At 40.0% G+C, this 23,346-nt stretch overlaps 2 protein-coding genes across 4 annotated transcripts in view; one reads left to right on the top strand and one right to left on the bottom strand.

The window, feature by feature from the left end:
* The window catches only part of acadvl (acyl-CoA dehydrogenase very long chain), a 30,911-nt gene extending 16,980 nt beyond the window's left edge, over window positions 1–13,931 (top strand). For 2 of the 3 annotated variants that reach the window (XM_038294868.1, XM_038294866.1), the window contains exons 14-21: window positions 244–306; window positions 6,955–7,056; window positions 7,424–7,521; window positions 7,903–7,975; window positions 9,244–9,316; window positions 9,394–9,466; window positions 9,628–9,703; window positions 12,737–12,874. In XM_038294868.1, coding sequence (XP_038150796.1) covers window positions 244–306; window positions 6,955–7,056; window positions 7,424–7,521; window positions 7,903–7,975; window positions 9,244–9,316; window positions 9,394–9,466; window positions 9,628–9,703; window positions 12,737–12,874 — 696 coding nt within the window. Of the gene's footprint in view, window positions 1–243; window positions 307–6,954; window positions 7,057–7,423; window positions 7,522–7,902; window positions 7,976–9,243; window positions 9,317–9,393; window positions 9,467–9,627; window positions 9,704–12,736 lie in introns of all 3 variants that reach the window. The other variant, XM_038294867.1, reaches the window with a different exon arrangement.
* A 3,056-nt stretch (window positions 13,932–16,987) lies between these two features.
* zgc:194312 (uncharacterized protein LOC794943 homolog) lies at window positions 16,988–23,019 on the bottom strand. Its single transcript, XM_038294852.1, has 2 exons — window positions 21,990–23,019; window positions 16,988–18,097 (listed from the first exon to the last, which is right to left on the bottom strand). The coding sequence occupies exons 1-2, from the start codon at window positions 22,910–22,912 to the stop codon at window positions 17,986–17,988; spliced, it is 1,035 nt and encodes a 344-aa protein (XP_038150780.1). The 5' UTR covers window positions 22,913–23,019; the 3' UTR covers window positions 16,988–17,985.
* Between the last annotated feature and the right edge of the window lie 327 nt (window positions 23,020–23,346).

The raw sequence follows: 23,346 nt of genomic DNA, 5'->3' as shown, positions 1-23,346 counted from the left end.
AACTTTTACCCACTAAGTGTCACAAATAACTCAGCATTCTCCATGCAGTTTTAAAGTTGTGAAACCGTGAATGCTTAGCATGTCTTGTGCAATATGCGCGTTCCGCTTTCTGCCAACGGTCCAAGAAGAAGTAAGCATGTTGGGGTGGGTGGGGGGGCTGATTTTAATATATAGTGGTTTTATTGGTGTATTTTTGTTTCTCTAATAGTGGTGTTTTGTTTTTTGTTTTTTTTACCTCAACAGGAAGCAGCATGGACCGTGACTGACGAGAGTATTCAGGTCATGGGAGGAATGGGTTTTATGAAGGTGAGTGCTCTCTCCACAGCCTGGTCTAAACCAAAACCTAAACCAGACGCGAAAACTTCTTTATCATATTATTTATTATATATTATTATCATAATATTAACAGCAGAAATGTCATTGATGAAACTGCAGGAGGTTTAAGAGGCTCTGTGCTGTAGACCCTCAGCTTGGAAGCTTTACTAAACTGAGCATTGATTTAACCTGTAAAAGAAATGGAAAATGATAGCTATGGTGTTTATATATGTTTTTCTAGGCATATTGATGAAATATGTAGACAGCATTTTGTGTTCTGGGTTCAAATGAACAGGATGTATTGAACTAAAATATTTATATTATATGCACTATAGAATATAGATTTCTAATCAAAAAAAGCAAGCCATTGGTTTCTGAATATAAAATAAATGTTGTTTTGCTGGACCAAGGCAGTTTGTAGAGTTTGCAAACACTACTTAAAGATATAGTGGAGGATTTTCGCAAAAACAACTACAACTGCCATTTCCACTATTAAAAAGAAAATGCACATACACAACCCTGTACAGGTGCTGGTCATAAAATTAGAATATCATGAAAAAGTAGATTGATTTCAGTAATTCCATTTAAAAAGTGAAACTTGTATATTATATTCATACATTACATACAAACTCATATATTTCAGATGTTTATTTTGTTTAATTTTGATGATTACAAATGACAACAAATGAAAATCTCAAATTCATCATATCAGAAAATTAGAATATTGTGAAAAGGTTCAAAATTGATGGCCCCTGGTGCCACACTCTAATCAGCTAATTAACTCAAACCACCTGCAAAAGCCTTTAAATGGTCTTTCAGTCTAGTTCTATAGGCTACACAATCATGGGGAAGACTGCTGACTTGACAGTTGTCCAAAAGACGACCATCGACACCTTGCACAAGGAGGGCAAGACACAAAAGGTCATCGCTAAAGAGGCTGGCTGTTCACAGAGCTCAGTGTCCAAGCACATTAATAGAGAGGCGAAGGGAAGGAAAAGATGTGGTCGAAAAAAGTGTACAAGCAAGAGAGATAACCGCACCCTGGAGAGGATTGTGAAACAAAACCCCTTCAAAAATGTGGGGGAGATTCACAAAGAGTGGACTGCAGCTGGAGTGAGTGCTTCAAGAACCACCACACACAGACGTATGAAAGACATGGGTTTCTGCTGTCGCATTCCTTGTGTCAAGCCACTCTTGAACCACAGACAGCGTCAGAAGCGTCTTGCCTGGGCTAAAGAGAAACAGGACTGGACTGCTGGTGAGTGGTCCAAAGTCATGTTCTCTGATGAAAGTAAATTTTGCATTTCCTTTGGAAATCAAGGTCCCAGAGTCTGGAGGAAAAGAAGAGAGGCACTTCATCCACGTTGCTTGAAGTCCAGTGTAAAGTTTCCACAGTCAGTGATGGTTTGGGGTGCCATGTCATCTGCTGGTGTTGGTCCATTGTGTTTTCTGAGGTCCAGGGTCAACGCAGCCACATACCAGGAAGTTTTAGAGCACTTCATGCTTCCTGCAGCTGACCAACTTTTTGGAGATGCAGATTTCATTTTCCAACAGGACTTGGCACCTGCACACAGTGCCAAAGCTACCAGTACCTGGTTGAAGGACCATGGTATCCCTGTTCTTAATTGGCCAGCAAACTCTCCTGACCTCAACCCCATAGAAAATCTATGGGGTATTGTGAAGAAGAAGATGCAATACACCAGACCCAACAATTCAGAAGAGCTAAAAGCCACTATTAGAGCAACCTGGGCTATCATAACACCTGAGCAGTGCCACAGACTGATCGACTCCATGCCACGCCGCATTGCTGCAGTAATACAGGCCAAAGGAGGCCCAACTAAATACTGAGTGCTGTACATGCTCATACTTTTCATGTTCATACTTTTCAGTTGGCCAACATTTCTATAAATCCTTTGTTTTTATTGGTCTTCAGTAATATTCTAATTTTCTGATATGATGAATTTGAGATTTTCATTTGTTGTCATTTGTAATCATCAAAATTAAACAAAATAAACATCTGAAATATATGAGTTTGTATGTAATGTATGAATATAATATACAAGTTTCACTTTTTAAATGGAATTACTGAAATCAATCTACTTTTTCATGATATTCTAATTTTATGACCAGCACCTGTACATGCCCCTGAGAGGGAACGCCTATTAAACGCGTAGGAGAGCGTGTATTCTCCTCGTGCACGCTCTGTTTAAAAGTTGCTGTTTGCATCAATCATACCAGCTTACTTTCCAAAATAAGATATGCAATTTTTAACCCTTTCCACGGAAAGTGAAATTGGGGGCCAAGCACTTAGGACGGCCTTACGTAAACATATCACCAGAATGATTGACAATTAGGAGGACCACTTATTTTGATGATCCACCCAGAAAAAGAACATCCTCCACTATACCTTTGAGATTTAAAAATTCTCCTGCTAATTGTGACACATTTTTACTTAACACAAAACACATTTTGGATTTTTCTATTGCCAATTATGTAGCTGTGTTTAAAAACCCACAAAGATCAATCAAAAATATTGAAAAGATATAACCTAATAGAAAATTGATCTGATGTTTTCGGTTCACCTTTCCAGCTGATCAGGTGGTCGAGACTCCCGCCATACCTATGTCGTTTCTCACCAATGAGTGGAAGTTAAACTCAGATACAGTCAGCTGAGCAGTTTGGCTGAGTTTAAAGTGAAGCATCATAATGCCATAGTTTTAATTAACTTTAAAGTGTAACTCACCCCATATAAAATGATAACTCCACCCCCAGACAAATGCCAGGACAGGTTGAACTTTACAGAGGTGTAGATGTGATTGAGGGGGATTCCTCATTCTGAATGTGTGGCTGTGGTGTTGAAAGCCTAAATCAGCAGGAACCATTTAACTAAAAGGTATTAGAAATACTTCAGCCACTCAGGGCAGTCCTGATACAGAGCTGAATATCTAAAGATGTGCAGAATCATCAAAAGAGCAAACATAGACCCAGTGAATCTGAAAAAGGAGGCATTAGAAGTCAGTTTACTTAAGTGGAACAGGAGACTAGATAAACTGTCAATAAATGCCCCCTTTAGGCATCACAACCACCATCGTTCTGCAAGGATTGAAATGAACACAAATAAAAGCAACTCAAATCAAATTCTGCATTATTTTTTTAACACCTCCATGATTGCTAGGGGACAAATGATGTTAAAGGTTAGGGGGGGGAAGTCTGATATTACTGCCACCTGAGAGCTGTACTGCAGGCAATTACTATAGATGGCTATTGCTGGTGAAGATTCTCAGTCATTCAGGTCATAGTCATTCTAAAAAAGTAAAAAAATAAAATAAACAAACCACTGGACTTCCAAGTTTGAAGATGTTTCGCTTCCCTTCCAGGAACCTTTTTTAATTCAAAATGTCTGGATTAGCATTGAATTCCAATCCTTATAATAGCCTGACAAATGTATATTGCTATTGGAAGCCTTCTGAGTATTTTCTCTATTCATTTCTAAGAAGCCATGTTTATCGGCAGTCACTCCTGTTGCCTGCTGCTCTGTGGTTAATCGGGGTATCTCCAAGTATCAGAAAATACTCGCTGAATCAATATTAGGAAGACGGGAGGAGCATTATAGTAACATTCAACTTCCCCGGCTGACAATAGCAAGCTTGTATAATAGCAGACAGGTGCCAGATGGTTTCCAGTCAGGCATGCTGGTTGTTTTCACTTCCACTTCTTTTAAACGTTGGGAATCTATAAACTTTGTGTGTAAGTTGGCAGCACGGATAGGAGTTATAGCAACACTTCTCCTGCTTCATAAATCAGCCTGCCTTCAAGAAGGTTCCCAGGTTTTATTATCTTCAGGTTCCTCTAGCTTAGCCCTAATACTGAGCAGGTTATATATATATATATATATATATATATATATATATATATATATATATATATATATATAGTGAGGAAAATAAGTATTTAAACACCCTGCTGTTTTGCAAGTTCTCCCTTTAGAAAGCTGCATGTCCACAGTGAGAGACATAATCAAAAACCCACAAGTCACAATGTATGATTTTTTTTTTACTAGTCATTTTATGATACAGCTGCAAATAAGTATTTGAACATCTGAGAAAATCAATGTTAATATTTGGTACAGCCTTTGTTTGCAATTCCAGAGGTCAAACGTTTCCTGTAGTTTTTCACCAGGTTTGCACACTCTTCAGGAGGGATTTTGGCCCACTCCTCCACACAGATCTTCTCTAGATCAGTCAGGTTTCTGGGCTGTTGCTGAGAAACATTGAGTTTGAGCTCCCTCCAAAGATTCTCTATTGGGTTTAGGTTTGGAGACTGGCTAGGTTACTTCCTCCAGAGTTAGCTATTCTTGCTGTGTGCTTCGGGTCATTGTCATGTCGGAAGACCCAGCCTCGACCCATCTTCAATGCTCTAACTGGGGAAAGAAGTTTGTTACACAAAATCTCACAATACATGGCCCCAGACATCCTCTCCTTAATACAGTGCAGTTGCTCTGTCCCATGTGCAGAAAACAACCATCCTTCACAGTAGGGATGGTGTTCTTAGGATGGTCCTCATCATTCTTCTTCCTCCAAACACGGTTAGTGGAATTACTTCATGACTTTCACCCATGACTCCTCTGGATCATCCAAATGGTCATTGGCAAACTTAAAAAGGTCTTGACATGTGCTGCTTTAAGCAGGGGAAACTTCCCTGTATGATTTCAAATGATGACGTCTTAGCGTATATCCAACAGTAACCTTGGAAACACTGGTCCCAGCTCTTTTCAGGTCATTGACCAGCTCCTCCGTGTAGTTCTGGGTTAAATTCCCACCTTTCTTAGGATCACTGAGACCCAACAAGGTTAGATCTCGCATGGAGCCCTAGTCCATGTTTAGCTTCTTCCGTTTTCTAATGATTGCTTCAAGAGTGGACCTTTTTTCACCAAGCTGCTTTTATCCATTTCCAGCCTTGTGGAGTTCTACAATTTTGTCTCTAGTGTCTTTGGACAGCTCTTTGGTGTCGGCCATGGTAGTAGTTGGATTCTTACCGATTGTATAGAGTGGACAGGTGTCTTTATGCAGCAACAACCTCAAACAATAATGTAGGATAATAAATGGAGTGAAGGTGGACATTTTGAAGTCTAACCGGTCTTTGAGGGTCAGAATTTTAGCTGATAGACAGGTGTTCAAATACTTATTTGCAACTGTGTCATAAAAATAAATTGTTAAATAATGTTACATTGTGATATCTGGATTATTTTTAGATTACATCTCTCACAGTGGACATGCACCTACAATGACAATTTTATATTCTACATGATTTCTAAGTGGGAGAATGTGCAAAATAGCCAGGTGTTTATATACGCATTTTCCTCGCTGTATATAAACGTATGTGTGTGTGCGCATATATATATATATATATATATATATATATATATATATATATATATATATATATATATATATATATATATATATATATAGGCTGCTGTTGGTCTGTGTTGCAACATGCAAAACTGAAACCACTCTCTTTTTCCTTCTTCTTTTTTTTCTTCTCCTGTTTTTTTTTCATACTCTTACAAAACCTGCTCAAAAGTGACTGCGGCCTCATGCTAGCTGAAGAAATGTGGGCGAAGTGAAACTCTGTAAACATTTATGTCGGGTTGCTTAAAATAAACCAGACTGTGCAGCACGGTTGGGCTGGAGCCTGTTCTGAAACTGGAAGGTTAGCCCAGCGATGGAACAACACCTACAGAGTTTTACCCGATACAGAGGTCGACCTTAAACATGAATATTCCCCACAACACTTAAAGCAAAACAAACACACACACACAAAAAAAACTGCTACAGTTAAACATGTTTAGCCAAAATTGTCTGCAGGTGCATCATAATAGACTAGAAAGTTAAACTTTTATATTCTGATTAACAACCAAACATTTGGAAGCTCAGAAAATCTGAATATTACATGAGACTGATAATGATATTTGTTGCCATTGCAGATCTTATAGGATATGTGATCAGAAAGTTGAGTGGAAGGAAAACGTTTATTAGAAAAGTGTAGAGAAGCAGCAGCAGCTTTTTATTGGTCGAATATATCATATAATATATACTTAAGATACTCCACTCTGTGCAGTGATTCTGTCTAATATGAAAGTTCCCCTTTTTGACTCAAACTCTGAGATAAACAATCGTTTCAGTGATTTAATAATCAGTTTGTGAAGTGGTTGTTTAATCACAGACCATTTGGGACTATTCACACACAAATGAGTGACACTGGAAAGATTTTTGCAGATTTCGTGCATTTTGACTCAAAGTTTCACTTCAGCAGAGAAACTTCTCCCTTTGTGTCAGTTTTAGTTTCTGTGCTGCTTTGGGTCCTGGCAGTGAGTGTTCAGAAGCACCTAAAGGGGAAAGAGTCTTTGTCCCACTTTGCCACGGCTGCTGTCGGGGTGTGTCCCACGTAAATAGATTCAAACACGACATTTCACACGAAACTCAAATTGACAATAAACTTCTAAGGTCACTAAAGCAAAAGGAGATGTGATTTCTGTGAAAGTTTCTATAGGAATCTCTTTGTTTTATTGTTTGGGGGAATAATGAAAAGCAAAAATGTATTTATATATAAAGGAAGTGTTTGCTTATGCTCCCGCAGGGATCTGGAGTGGAGCGGGTGATGAGGGATCTACGCATTTTCCGAATCTTTGAAGGCACCAACGACATCCTGAGGCTCTTTGTGGCACTCAATGGCTTCCAGGTACCGTAAGAGCTTTCAGCTATGAATTCAGTAGCATTTGTTGCGGTTGTGAGAAACCGTGTCTGATAAAGCTCGAAAACACAGTGGAGGAAGTTAGGTTTTTTTTTTCTTTTTTTCTTTTACTCTCTGCATTTCATTTTTGCTTACATTTGGAAACCGTTCTTCCTCATTTTCTTCTCTGGGCCTTGCAGCTTGGTTTTAAAATCTGAAGTCTGCGCAGGTCTGCTGCTCAGGAGGAACTGTCATGTTGACAGGACAGCCGTCAGTCGTGTTCCCCTATGAATGCAAAAAAAGTGCAACGATAAAGCAATGAAACTTCCCAACAAACACTTACCTGTGTCTGTTGCTTGTCTTTGCGTTTTTGCAGAACGCAGGAAACCACCTGAAGAGCTTACAGAAGGCGCTGAAGAACCCCTTCGGAAATGCTGGGCTGCTGACGGCAGAGATCACAAAGAGAGCCAAAAGGTTGCTCTACATTTTCTCTCTAAAGCATCTACCAGGAACAAACACAAACTGCTGATGATGGGTGGGAGATATGGAGGCTCCAGTTCCATACAAAGCGCTGCAAGAAGTGTATCTTTTTGCTGTCATTTCCCTTCTTTTACAGCTTATGTTTGTTTTATCTGCCATCTAACACCACAGCGCGTGGGTTTAAGAACAACTTCCTTATTTATAAAGCTGCCTGGCAGAAGATAGTTTGTTCATTGCTGATAGCAGAGAACCTGCATCCAGATGTATCTCTTCTTCTGTGCTATAAGTCTATATTTCATACTTGAAGGGATTAATGGAGTCAGATGTTGGATTAGCATTGGAAGAGTTGATTTATTCCTTTTCTTCTGTTTGCAGAAAGGCAGGTTTGAGCACAGGTTTGAGTCTGCAGGGAAGCATCCATCCTGACCTGGCACAAAGCGGCGATCTGGTAGGTTTGGGATTCTTATTTTTTAACTGACTGTGTTAATCATTATTATTATTCCCCCACTAAATGGAAAAAGGAAGAATTTATTATTACCTAGAGACTATTAATAACAGGAGGTGAAATGCAGCTCCAGACGAGCCGAGCGTCTGGTGATGTCACGAGCTTCTCTTCCGTTTCCCCATATATTCCATATATTCCCGTTCCCCCATATATATTCCTGTGTTTTTCTCAATAACATACTTGATGAGGACACAAGTCCACACTCGCGTTCTTTTGAGTCGGCCAATAAGCAGGCAAGGAATAGATACCGAAACTACTGTTCTGGGTGCTAAGAACATTGTTAAGGTGGTTCAGCAGCAGTACCGTCATCATTAATATCATATTTGTAGTCTCCACACTGCAGAGATATTAGAATCTCTCCTTAAATGTCTGCAAAACCAATTTGCACAGGGAGAAATGAAAGCTTTGAATAAACCAAACATTACCCGCCACATATCTGACTCGATAACCATTTAATGTCATTAATTTCAGATGGAACTAATCACATACTTGGATTATATTAAACTGTACTTAAAATATTCACCTCTGTCCCACGCCATTTACCTTTTTCCGCTGAGCACGCAGCAGCCAGCTTGCTTGGACTCGCAATAAATCTCAGGATACCTAATAATACATAGAATACTCCGACCCATCCTTCAAAACGGACCAAAAGGAGCCTGCATTTGTTGGCTGCTTGATGATGATTCTTCCAATCGAAGTCGAACTCAGTATACATCTCCCTTCCTTCTTTACCCGTGTGTGAACGCTAGCCTGCCTCCCACTGGCATGGCAGATATATTACACCTATTGTAGCTTGGGCTTCAGGTTTCATCTTTACACTTAGGGTTTTTTCCGTGTGGATTCATGAGGATGTAGCCTCGGCAGTGTTCCACAAAAGCTCAAGTGGTTACAGTAAAAATAATCACTGTGTTCTCAGTTGGTTGAGTTAACCAATTTCTGACTGAACTGAATACATGATTTCATCTCTTTCCTGTTTTGAAGGGAAGTGGTCATTTAAAAAAAAAACTTTGGCTTAATAGTTTCCTCAACTAAACAGGAGGTTGAATTCTTTCTTATTACACGTTTCTTGATACCAGTCTCCTCGAAATAAACAGATGTTGGGCTGTTTTCATTTCTAATCCTGTTTTAGAGCCTCAGCCATCTAATGCAGTGTTGTGTGGCACGTGGCCTCGTCCTCTAAGCGTGTTTTTTATTTTTTGCCTGCCTTCCAGACGGTGAAAGCCATCGAGCAGTTTGGAGCCGTCATCGAGGAGCTGTTGGTCAAACACGGCAAGAAGATCATCGGTGAGTGTTGGGGTTTGGCTCGTAGATCTGATTGGTTGTGGTTCGTCATCTACAGTAAACTTTAATCTCTTTTTCAGACGAGCAGTTTGTGTTGAAGCGGGTTGCTGACTGCGCCATCGACCTCTACGCCATGGTGGTCGTCCTCTCCAGGTCTGCAAACCTCGCCTTCTCTCTGCAGTTGACACAGTTTCACTTATTTTTTCCTCCCACTGAGAAGCTCTCACCTCCTCCTTTGCTCTGATTATAAACCTCCATCAACTCTGAACAGATTTCTTGTTTTGTTCTGGGTTTGTTCGTCCCACTCTCTGCAGGGCTTCTCGCTCTCTGAGTCAGAGCCATCCCTCAGCTCAGCATGAGAAGATGCTGTGTGACACCTGGTGTATGGAAGTAAGGCCCTCTACACCACCGAGGTTTAGTTTATGGGTCCAATTTGGATCAAATACAGTTAAATGAGAGGAATATTAAAGTGATTCTGGTTTAGTTTGTTTCCATGGTTTTATTAGTCACTGTGTTTGGGTTTAATCAATATTATTTTAATCCACGTTTTAGATTTTTTTTCCTGTTTTTTTTTTCTAGCTAGGATTGTTAAAGTGAGCTACCAGTGCGGGTCCTTGGGCAAGACCCTTCATGCTAAAGGACAGAACACACCCAATCTGATTTCGCGTCCAATCCGACAGAAAATCACGTCAAACGAAGTCATGGCGTTTAGCACTCGTTGAAAAACAGGAAATCTGTTATTCGCACAGGGAAAGAGTCAGTTTTGCCGTTGCACATTGTGTAAAAACAATAAAGGAAACATTAAAAAGAATACTTTACCCATGTCAGGAGCTCAGGAGGACAGAAAACTGATATAGAGATCCACTTTGAGCCTCGCAGAAACAATGAAGGACACAAAGCGCAGTTTATCAATCTCCTCGGAAAAATAAATTCAGTAAGAAAAAAAAACAGATATAGTAAAATAGCGGTCCTCTTTAAGCCTCACAGAAAACAAAATAACGAGGCAGACAGATCAGCTAAGAACGGCGTATCTCACCTCTTTATGAAAAAAAGAAAAGCTTCTATAACTTCCCAGATCTCTCTGAGAATCACTTCCATTTCAAACCATTCCACATTGTTTATTGCTGTTTTTCTTTATGTTTTCACTTTAGGCATACGAACATTCTCCATCAGTTCTGTGTGGAGATTCTGCACAGACTTGTTAAGTTGGGCTTAACTTCATATTCTGTCCAAGTCAAACATGGGAAATTGATTTTGTGTACAGCACAGAGACAGAAGTGAAGGAAAAAAGGTCTGCTCACCCTCCCTAGTCGGAGCCTCTCTATATGCAGTCAGTGTAAATAAGTTTTATGCAACTGGTGGGTTCTGGCCTTAATGCCTACTTTGTAAGTCGCTTTGGATAAAATTGTTTGCCAAATGCATAAACATAAATGAGCTTTAGTTTAAGCTTTGTGCTTAAGTGTTCATCTTGTGGTTCTTCTAGGCTGCTTTGGTTTCTTATGACCTGTTTCCGTCAGTCACGTTAAACTTAACTTGAACGAAACCACTTACTAGATTTAAAGTGTATCCGAAGGATTAAAAGATTAAAAAACAATAAAACAACATATCTTAAAGCAACGGCTGGAATTCTTAAAGACAAACAAGTTTAACAATTTAAATACAGGTTTAGCTTCTGTCTCTGTTTTTGTCCCCTTTGCCAGGCAGTTGATATGTTGGCTAATGCTAACCAAACCAGTTTAGACTTAAGGGTCGATCTCCATGTGGCTTCTTAGCCTCTTTGCTTCTTCTTCTTCGTGCAAAAGGTTGAGGTCTTCATAAAGATCAATGTTATCAGTTTGAATGTGGGTTTTCCTGTTGGAACATCCAGTTAGGATTCAATTCCAACCTTCTGGTTGGTTTAAGAGGAAGATAGAAAAACCTCCTAAAGAATTCCTTTCTGAAGAAGCACTCAGAGGCTACGTTCACACTGCAGCCCATATGCGACTTGCATCTGATCTTTTCATGACATTCTCAACAACATAGATCAGATTTTTTCCAATGTGACCCATTCCGCTTGGCTATGTGGTCCTGAATCCGATACAGATCTGATCTTTTCCAATGCGACCTGCGTCTGAACAGCCAGGTCGCATTCATCCGACCGGAACATCATTAATACTCAACAAAGGTCACTATTCTGGGTCTTGCTACGCAGAAGCGGGAAGAAAAACAACCATGGCAATTGATAATGCGGATGGCAGCCTTTTTTTAATTTTTTTAGCCACCTTTAAAAGAGTTTTTAGATGCGCTCCAGCAATGCTATTCATGTTTACCTCTGTAAACACACAGCACGCTCGCTTGTGATGTCATTGCGTCCTATACTGTGCATGTGGGATACTTGTGTTGCATTAATGCAGTGCACACAGGACGTACAATTCGCATTTATTTGGAGATGTGAACGGCAATGCAAAAAAAAAATAAAAATCTAATTTAACAATAACTCAGCATTGAGCATTAAGGCCTGCAGGGTGAATGTAGCCTAAAGGCTGGTTTATGCTCAGAAACTAGGTCGTCTGGGTGGGTGTCACAGTTAACGCAGATTTGCCTCCGCCCCTTCCGCAGACACTCTGCTGCATCTCTCCAAAACTGTAGGTGACTGCAGACAGGAGGCCTCTGATTGGTCAAATCTACATCCGCTCTACTCTATGCATGTTTCCTGTTTGGTACCTTACTGGCTTGTGTTGTTTGTATAACCGCCATTGTAGGAAACGTCTTGTGAAGATGGACCGGCTAGAAGAGCGAGGTGTACGAGAACGCTGGGACCCTTTTTCCACCTGGATCCCCGCTCTTTTTCGCCCTCATGTCCCTCCATTGTCACACAAACTTACCCCCACTTCCTCACCGCCTCGGCCGTATCTAAGACCCCAGCTAGTTCGTCATTGTTCCTCTTGCGTTGTGGCGTGGAATAATATATCGCCGACCATGCTTCAAAATTGAGCATAAATGAAAGATATCTGCATCAAGCTCACTGCGACACACTGCTGCGGGAGGATAACCAGCCTTTAGAGGCGTCTGTCGAGGCTTCATGTTAAACAGGATTCACCAAACTGTTTTAAACGTGCTGTTTTCAGACTGTTGAAACTTGAACCCAGCAGGACAATGATTCTGAGAAAGACAGCCCATTTATTTTTCTTTTAGTTATTACATCTTTTACAAATGCTTACAGTTGCTTTTATCCCAAAACCCCTTTTGAGAAATATGAAATTGTATAGAAAATTTATTTTTATTGGTAATTATATTAAATATTGCTTCAAAAATGGATACAAATATAGTTTGATGCTGGTTAATTTAGAGTAAAAAAGTCATAAGCACCCCTGGCTCTGTGCTCTTCCTTTGATGTGGAATCCTAATCAGTAAATGTGGTGATCTCCCCTCTTCCTCCTCCAGGCTCATGACAGGGTAATGCGGGACATAAAGCTCCTGCGCTCCGGTGAGTCCAAACGGCTCTTCAACAACATGAGGTCCATCTCTGCTGCGGTGGTGGAGAACGGAGGCGTGGTGTCTCCTCATCCGCTGGGTTTCTAGATCACCACCCACACCGTTTTGGTTTTCTTTTCTGTATTTAACCAGGGTTTTATTTCCCACACTTTTGGATCTAAATCAGAGCATGACTGCCGAGTCCAGCCAGTTTCCAACCAATTTGAATAAAACCATGTCTGCTCAGTCACATCAGTGCCCTTTCTTTAAATATGTACAACTAAGCTGTGGAGCATTGTAGCATTAGCTACAGCTTTCTGAATTCGAGCGTATACCTCAAAATAGAAAGTGTTTTTGTGGTTAAAGATATCTTCAGTCCTCATGCTTGTGTCTAAAGCAGCAGATAGTTGAATACGTGCAGGGAGATTGTATATAGACCAGCAGCTTTGTACCTTCATGACTGTAGCTGACTGACCAGTAATTCACTGCTGAAAATGTGAATATAAGCAGTTCCTGTTGCTTTACACAACATAATCAATGCAACTCAGAAAATTACTGTTAATAGGGAGGTTATCTAAAAAAAAAAGGCAGTTCAGTCTGTGCACTAAGGCTTTTGAAGGGCATATTTTAACTTTTTGTTTCTATTTTTTATTTGTACACTTGCCTAATTTGTGTTGAAATGTATTTAACAATGTGCTTTGTATGTACTTGGATGCCTTTCTGCACGTTCAGCTCTTATAAACACAAATGTAAGATTAAAACCTTTGCCTTAGACACGTTTTTTCATCGATTCTGGTTGACAAATCTGCTGTGCTGTGACTTGACTCAAAACTGATCAATGCAACAGTCAATTCTTAAGGGCATATACAAATGATGGGGGGCTTTAACTGTAAATGTAGAAAGTGTAATGTCATCTGCATATGTAGTTCTATGGTACAACTGTATACTTCCCCCTCTGATCAGCCCTCTGGGTTCATTCGTGTAATTACACGTTAATACTTGAATTAACAACAACAGATATGATCCCACTGGTTTTAAAGGTTGCTTGATTAAAAATGTTGGATCTTTAAATGTTTTTTCCTTCAGCAGATCCCACTGTAGATCTCAGTGTATTTGTAACGCATTAAGTCTTTCATTAAACATACTTCTGAGCTTTTGACTTTAATATTGTCTCTTTTCTTGAGAACTCATTAGGCTTAAACTACTTTCTTCTCTTAGCTTTGCAAATACGTTTCCTATTAGCAAGAGCAAAAAAAAAAAAAAAAAAAAGCACCCATCTCTTGGTTTCATTTCTGCTATGAGCCTCTTCTAAGGAAGGCTTTGGAGGAATGCCAGTAAGAGCTTCACCAGCAGTGTGTACACAGGTTGTGCTTTGAAACCAAACACGCCCTTGCTACTGTATGTGTGAGACTCGGATCGGAGGAAAGTGCCACATAAGGCATGCGCTGTGAAATGAGGCAGAATTTCCCCTGTCGTGCTTCCATCTCACTGACTCAACTGTCGAGTTAAGACAACAGCTATGCAGCGTCTAATGCGGTAAACCCCAGAAAAATATAAAGGAAATTTGAAGCAAAAGTCAGCATTGTTTGGACAGTTGTTTTAGATCCTGGATAGCTGCACTTAAACAAGGGAACTTTCCTCTTTACAGTCTGTGCAAAGGCTCTTTTAGTTCCTGTTTCATTTGAAATTAAAGATGAACAAATTGAGCACACAACAGAAATAAAAAAAAAAAAATCTATAATTTATACACATCTGAAAATGCGACTCTATTAATGGTGCTGTCACTACTAAAGCTAAAACGGTACTTAAAACTTGTTTAGTGGCCTTTGTAACAGTGTACTGTGAATAGTATATTTAGCTCTGATTGTAAAAAGAGAAATTATTTAAACCTTATATAAATGTAATGAAAGCTTTAAAACATTGGGTTTTTAAGACATGATTGTTTTCAAATACTGCCTTCTATTTGTCAAGCTAACCTACTTTATCATAACAGCCAAACCGTCAAGTGTTGGGAGGTGTGATAATCAGCAATGTGGTATCACAATAAATCATATGAAATGTAGGTTATCATGTCACCATTAAGATTTTAGTGATAACATGAATTCAAATGTTGGCTAATATAATTTAGAAAGTAATTCTGAAGTCGCATAATATCAATTTCTAAAGTTAAACCGATTATTCTTTTTCAGATTTAAATGTTTCCTGCTTTTAAACTGGATTTTGGAAAAGTGGTCAAACCTTCCCTTTATTGTTCTCCAATAATGGGATGAAGGATACAGTTGAAATATAAGCAAATATTTCTAGGTAAACAGTTAACTAAGAAATGTTTGCACTTTTGTTAAGAGGTTAAATTTCTTTGACTTCTGTATTTTGACGTCTATCAGAACGCAGCCAGTAAAGCAAACTTGGATTTAAAAAACGGATCAAAGCTTTACATATTAAATGACATTTTACTTTTTTTTACTTTTTTTTTTATCTTGGGCTGCTCATTGGTGCAGTGGGTGGCACTGCTGCCTTGCAACAACAAGGTTTCAGGTTCCATTCTTGGCTCAGGATCTTTCTCAATGGAGGTTGAATATTCCCTTAGCATGTGTGGGTTCTCTCCGGGTACTCCGACTTCCTCCCACAGTCCAAAAACATAACTGTTAAGTTAACTGGATTCTCTAAATTCTCCTTAGGTATGAGAGTGAGCTTGAATGGCTGTTTGTCTCTGTGTTACCCTACGATGGACTGGCGACCGGTGCAGGCTGTACCCCGCCTCTCGTCCGTAGACCGCTGTAGATAGGCACCAGCACCCCTCGCAACCCCAGCAGGGATAAAGCATGACAGAGAGAAAAAAATGTAATCTTGCTGCTTCACTAACTACTAAACTAGTGGTGTCAAGTGTTTTGAAGGGTAAAAGTAACATGGTTGTGTTTGACGACTTTATTCAAAAGATATACAATTGAATTTTTTTTTAATAATACAGCAGAATTGCCAATGCAATTTCCTGCTTTTTGATCCAAATCAGTTTGCCATGTTAGCCAAACTGAGCTAATGAAGCTAATACACGGATTACTAATAATAATGATTGAACTTCATTGATCTCACACTGGAGAAATTAGCCTCTGCATGTAACCCATCCCCTCTGCATTTAACAATGTGTGCCCTGGCAGCAGTGTGGGGTTAAGAGTCTTTCTCAGGGACCCAGAGAGGAGGGTGTTTGGATCAAACAACCTTGTAACCTTCTCAGAACACAAGCGCGCTGCTCTAACCACTAGACCAACACTCCCCCCAATGAGATAATACATTGATTTAATCTATTCAAATGTGACCTGGTTTAGCCACCTATTGCAGAAGCAACAGCCATCAGGTACCTGAGATCTTTTATCTGTACCGTGAAATATATGCCCACTTTTAATGCAAATATTTTAATTCAACAAATTTCCAAGGCAGCACCTAAGCCATTTTAACCATTTAGAATTAGTCTTGAGGTTGTGATTTGAATTTTTTAACTGCTTTACCCAAAGTTCATTGAATTTAATCTCCTGCTAGTGATCAAGAGTTACAGTTCCTTCATTAAAACAAGTTATCCAGGTCCTAAAGAAGGGAGGTTAGATATGACGTTCTTTTACCACGAGGCAAATTAGTTTTATGCCTGATTGAACTTTATTGGTCTCCCATTGGAGAAATTTACCTCTGCATTTAACCCATCACCTTGGGGAGCAGTGGGCTGCCATCGTGGGGCGCCCGGGGAGAAATCAGGGGTTAAGGATCTTGCTCAGAGACCCAGAGTGGCAGTCTGTGGGAGTGGGGCTCGATCTCAGAACCTCAGGATACTCTATGCCCTAATCACCAAGCCGCCACTCCCCTGATATAACCACAAACATGCCTTCCAATATTTTTCTCCTTCTATTCCATTTCAAAGTATTTTTTTGTTTGTTTTTGTAAACGGGCCAAAGCAGAAGATTTGATCTTGGAACTCCTAGCTCAGAATGGCTTCAGAATCCCGGTAGCCTACTTCGTGTTGTCAGATGGGTCCTATTTCAGGGAATTTTGAGTCTCCAGCTGGGTGTGGTTTGTGAATTTTCACCCTTTGCATTTTGTATTCACTCTGTCAGATTTCTAAATACGTTTGATCATCTTCAACATTTGGTGTGAGAAAAGTCTTTTTTAAGGCACTTTGTTTTTATGACTATGCAGGTCACAACAAGGCAAAGGGAATAAATTAGACTAAAAATGTAATGTTTTAAATATATATATATATATATATATATTTTATTTTTCTGGCTTTCACAATTAAAAACAGTTGAGAAAGTTCACATTCTGAGATGTAATTTAGCTTATTGCTTAAATACTTCATAAAAAGGGGATATGCTAGTTTTAAATAAACAAGTTGCAGATAAACAAGCAGAAAGAGGACCATCTGTTTTTCACCACACTTAAAAAAGGGATGTTATAAAGTCTAGCTTCCTTTTTTTCCCCCAAGGCTAGACATTGAAAAAAAAAACACTATAAACAGTGGCCTAAATTAGCCTTTTATCATTAAATACATGCAATGGAAATTTCCCCCTCAAACGAAGGAACCTAATAGTGAATATGCGGCTGTATACATTTATATCATGTTTTCCTCTCTCATAAAAATGCACTTGGTTCCTAATTTTTGGCCATTTTTTCCTCTAACATTGTATAAAATACAGGGGAATAAAGAAATACTTAATTAAAAAAATGTTTTAGATCTCGTTATGTCTATACAAATAACTTAAAGTACTTTTTACACAAAGATAGTCTTGTTTTCATTACAAACAACCATAATTTCCTCTCCTGGGATATAAAATGTCTTCAGATGACCATAACTGTCGTCCCTTCTTCTGATTTCAGTGGAAGGAATATAAATGGACCAGAATCTTTTGGTTAAACTCTCAACAGCATGAATGAAACAATCCCCAGTTGGCTCCATGCCCAAATGTATCCTCCATAGCAATCAGCATAGTCCCAAAAGACGCAGGAGGTCAAATTCAGAGGGACTGTAACCTGATTAGTTACCATGATGTCCAAGGAGTTCATCAATCTGAGAACTTAGAGGAAGCACCAGACGAAAGGGAAATAATAAACCAGTGCGTTCTGTTGGTTTTTTAATAGCTGCACTTCCTGGTTAAAATGTTCTGATGAAAGCATTCCTTAAAGCGACATCTTTAAGAGCTTATCCTCATCCGTTTTTTCGCTGTATTTCCTTGGCATTAACATGACTCATGTGAGAGACTGGAGCCTGGGAGCGGTCCACTCTCCTCATCTCGGTCTTCTTGTGGGACTTCCGATGAGATGATGGTCTGCACAGTTAGTGTCCTCTCCCTGAAGGAGAAAACAGGAATAAAAGCAGGAAAATCAGGATGTGCGGTCAATTGTCTTTAACTTTCTGTGGAACATAAAGGCAGGAGTTACAACAATGGCTTTTTTTAGATGCTCTTATTGTATGGATCATTAGTGTTCTTAAGAATACAGCAGCTAATCTTTGGAGCAGCTGCAGACTGAGCCAACGTGCCTCCCTCAGCATTGTCACCATTTGCTAATTAGTGTGGCCTAAAGGTTGCATGATGTGTGAAGCTTTATTTAGACAGATACTAGAGGTGTTAGTCCTCATACTTAATGGGAATTTAACAGTTGGACCCAACTGCACCAAAATTAATATTATTTTTTTTATTCTATTTCAAAAAGTTAAGACTTGATATATGTTTAGGCTGATGGATAAGATTTTTCAAAGGGTTAATAGTTGCGACCATGTTTAAAAAAAAAAAACTGTAATTAATTCTCACCTCATCTTCCAAAGGGCCCCCAGTTTACATGGGCCCCTATTGATTGCAGTAGAATTATATTTTAGCTCCAATATAAGGTGCAATTGTTCTGCAAGCATAAATGTGGGCAGTGGGAGTTTTCAGTGTTTTTCTGGGTTGGGACTATGACAATCTAAAGGGTGTGTCTCTATCTGAAATGACTGTAAGAGAGATTAATACTTTCAATATAAACACTTTTAAAGGATTAAAAATATCTGTGTCTCTAAAACATAGCCGGGCTGTTCAAAAATGAAATCTGAAAAGCTTCAGAAACTCCTCTGCTAATAATCATAACTGAAATGATGTTTTCAGAAACAAAAAGCATTATTTCAAGCTCTAAATAAAATAAAATAAAATAAAAACTTTGTTTTTATGACAGTGTGGGGACTTTAATCCGTTTATACAGTCATGTCATGGGGACCTATGTCCTTATGGGGACCAAAATCGTGGTAAAGTTGTTTTCTTTGAGTCAGGGTTAGGTTTAGGACTAAGACGTTTAGGGTTAGGTATATGTTGGTAATAGTTAGAGGTTAGACACTCTCTCAATGATGACTAGGGCAGTTGGTTAGAGGATCAAAGGCATTGCACCGATCAGCGCACGTTTGTTGGTATCTCTCAGATCCATAGTCAGACCAGTATACATATTATAAAAGTGAAGTAATTGCGGATCAGATAAGGGTATAAGGGTTACGTTTTCGGATTATAGAATTAAAATTAAGAGTATTTTGGTTTAATTCAACCAAGTAGTGATTATTGATTAAGGTCTGTTGAGTTTTTTTAATTTTAAATGATTATGATTAGACATGAGTTCTACTGACATTAGGCTGGGTGACTAGCTGTCCTGGTAAGGTGATAAAAGGATAAATTAAGAGATTTGAAGGAATAAGAGTCAGGGATTAAGTCAGCTGTCTTTAAGATCGGTAGTAATTTGTGATGGTAAGGTAATCAAGTTAATAGTTAGGCCATATAAAATTAATGCAAGTCAATAAAAAGTCCCCATAAATCACCAAAATAAGAAGTGTCAGTGGATGATTGAGGGAGGAGTTGCTCTTTAATTTTAGATCTCAGATTGTTGCAGGGAGGAGTACGTAACAGGACCTTATCTAATCGGGAGCAGAAATTCTTCTATACATTGTAAGCTTTGAGGCTAAAAGGAGAGGAACCATTCAGCGTGCTATCAGCTTTAAATTAAAAAGCCTCTCGATGATTAAAATGCAGAACCTCCAATTTAAAGACCACCAAAAGGGGGGTAGATGCAATGATTTGCAAAAATACGAAAGTCCTGAATTGGCAAAGAGATGTGTTGAGATCAGTCACCTCTTCTGTCCTGCTGAAGCAATAAAAGGTGACTGGATGAGCTTTGTCAAAGTCAGCCAGAACGAGTTAGTAAAGGAAGCATATACGGTATGCAGAGGATGCCTCAGCAGCATTACTGTTGGGTTTGCATTAAGTTAGATTCTATTTTATGTTCTATATGGGGCCAAATCCAAACACGTCTATCTAAGGTCTCAATTTTGCAAGAAAGAACTATTTAACTTTTGAAGAATTTAAAAATCAATCAATCAATCAATCAATTATATATATTGCCTTTTAATCTAAATCATATTTAAGGAAAGCAAACCGGTTTCATGGAGTCCTTTACTTTGCAGCAATTCCTTATCCTGTGAATGCATGTGGCGACAGTGGAAAGGAAAGACTTGTTTCTAACAAAAGGTTAACTCAAGCTAAGTTCTAGCAAACATCTGTCATTATTAACCGTCCATCTGAGGTAAAATCGGAGACATGCAAAAACAAATTTGAACTGGTCTAGGAAAACTTTCTATGTTGTGGAAAAACTACACACAGAAAAAGCAGCAGTGGCTGTTTGGTGGCTTTATCTAGAAATGTACAGCTTAAGCCAGTACTATTGTGTTTACATCACAGTGAATGGTAGGTCAACCAAAACTAAACTGCACTGTTATTAATAGTTCCTTACACAGCAAGCCTGTGTCATAAACCCATAAATATCAGCCCCCCTTATCACCTAGCTTTTAAAACTTAAACTGGATCAAGCAGTTTCCATTTAAAATGATTAAACTGGTCAACTGCATCAGTTTAAGTCTAATTCAAACAGCAACAAACAAAACAGCATTTCTTAGTTGAAGTTCAGCAATCTACCCTTTTTTTTGAGACTTTACGGCAGCCAATGAGCAGATACCCTGACCAGCCCAGACCATCTGCAAACACTGCATCAGGCCAAGAAGCCCACAAACCCCCACCTGTTTAATAACCGAGGAGCGTGACGGCTGACTTCCTAGAAAATACACAGAAAGGAAAAGTGCATCCAGGTTCAAGCTTTTGAGTTTTGTCAGACAGACCAAAGATTCAATTCATTTCAGTTTATTATATAGCGCCAATTCACAACACGTCGCCTCAAGGCACTTTACAGCTCACCAGATCACACAGTCAGATTGATTCAAAGTTTTCTATCTAAGGAAAACCAGTTGATTGCATCGACTCTTTGACTTGGATGCAATCCCTCACACTAAGCATGCTTGTAGCGACAGTGGAGAGGAAAAACTCCCTTTTAACAGGAAGAAACCTCAGCAGAACCAGGCTCAGTGTGAGCGGCCATCTGCCGAGGCCGACTGGGGTTCAAGGAGACAGAAGCAGAGATACAAAAAGCAGCTGTAAAAGGCGGCCCATCCAGGAAACACACAACAGGGCAGGCGAGCTCTGAGCCAGCTTCCATGGAAATGCGGCAAGATCAGGATTTGGGGAAGCAGAGCCCATCAAGAGAGCTAAGGTACATTTTTTCACTAATATCCTTCCTCAAACCACTAATAGGAAAAAGAACAAACAAGTGGACATTTTCCAACCATTGTTTGTTAAAAAGAAATCCCAAGTGACACAAAAAACAAAAAAACAAAACAAGCCCAAAAAAAAAACTTAAAAAAAACTCCAACACCGGAAGTTACAGAGACTTGCAGCTGAATTCAAACTTTAACCACCAACAGATAACGCCTCAGCTTCCAGTCAGAGAAAACGGTTTCCTCACATCCCAAAGCGACAACTTGCAGAACAGAGAACTTATGCAACATGGGTTTTAAACGTGTTTAACTGGAAATGGTTTGCAAACTATTGCATGGCCTTTTATCCCCCCAGACTAAACTAAAAATCCTTTCATAATTTAACAGCAATTTAAAATAGTAATGGAAAATAAAAAACATAACTTTCTTTACTCATATTTAACTATTAATAATAATAATAATAATAATAATAATAATAATTATAACTTCCCTTCAATGTCTGCACATGTTTACTGACTGTAAAAAAAATCACATATTCAATGAATTAGTAATTATTGTTTTTTATTATAAATTCAGTTAAAAAAATAAGTTTTAGTTGAAAAAATAATTGCGTTCAGGACATACCTTCCTCCGGGTGGTGTATGGGGCCAGTTGGCCCTAACAGTTCGGCCGAGCACAGCCTTCAGGTACCGGGAGCAGCAGGGGAACCGCCGATTCAGCTGCTCCAAAAGTTCCTCTTTGCGCAAACCGTAAACAACCGGCGCAACGCACTGCGCCACTGAGAAGAACGCAAAGATCACCACCGCTGACAGTTCTTTGGTCTCTTGTTTAATAAGCTCTTTCCTGAACAACATCGACAGCACGAAGTTGACAAAGTTGGGCAGGAGGTAGACGGCCAGCTGCGAGCCGTGCAGGGCGATGGTCCTGCAGCCGGCCCGGTTCCGCCGGTTCAAAATCCCGAGCCGCCGTCCCTCCACCAGGATCCGCATGTAGCTGTAGAGGATGAGCACCGTGCATGCTGCGATGAACAGCACCTTGTGCACCTCGCCTCCTTTCAGATACCCGCGGTCGCACCCTTCGTGGTTCTTGGGGTCCGGCTGCGGCCGCAGGCTGAGCGGGATGACCAGAGCCAGCAGCCAGGTGAGCACCCCCAGCAGCCAGGGCCAGTACACGGCGCAGGACGCGGAGCTGTAGCGCAGCGGGTAGCAGACCGCCACGAAGCGGTCCAGCGCCATGGCGGTGAGCGTCAGCAGGATGTTGGAGGCGCTGCTGATCAAGATGGTGATCAAAACCTGGCATGCGGATCGGCTCGGCCGCGCTTTCCGGTGGATCTGGTAATAGAAGAAGCTGCTCATGCCCAGATGGACCAGAGCGGACACCAGCAGGTGGAAGACCAGCACGAAGCGCGCCTGGCTGCGCAGCCGCTGCTCCCGCAGTATGGTCCAGTTGATGATGAGGTTGAAGAAGAGGAGGACCGAGAAGGAGACGGTGGAGACATAGAAGCGCACGCAAGGGTAGTCCTGAGGCTCCGTGGTGTTGTTAGACATTATTCCTTAGCTGGGATGGATCGATAGGAGTGATGAAGGGAAGGGAAACCTGCTCCGCCACATGATCCTCTCTGTCTGCTGCCGCTCTGAACACTGATCCGACTACAGCTCAGCTTCCTCTCTTTACGCACACACCATCACGTCTGTCAAACCTCACTCATTGTGTCTGACTCACAGGAAACAAAAAGCGCACAGACGCTCTTCAAAGATCTAAACAATTCACTAACTTTAACAATAAGATATATTTAAATAAGTTTTTTTTTCTCCTTTTAAAACAACTTTATGGGACCATATATCTTTTTTGTCTTTAAAATGGAGTTGCTCTCGGCAGCACTGCTGCCTTGCAGCAAGAAGATTCTGGGTTTGAATACCAGCCCAGGGTCTTTCTGTATGGAGTTTGCATGTTCTCCCTGAGCATGCGTGGGTTCTCTCCA

The sequence above is a fragment of the Cyprinodon tularosa genome, unplaced genomic scaffold, assembly GCF_016077235.1.
Source record: "Cyprinodon tularosa strain WSP-4 unplaced genomic scaffold, ASM1607723v1 ctg347, whole genome shotgun sequence".
NCBI classification, from domain to species: domain Eukaryota; kingdom Metazoa; phylum Chordata; class Actinopteri; order Cyprinodontiformes; family Cyprinodontidae; genus Cyprinodon; species Cyprinodon tularosa.
The sequence above is the reverse complement of the archived record's forward strand: the minus strand, read 5'-3'. Positions and strand labels throughout refer to the sequence as shown.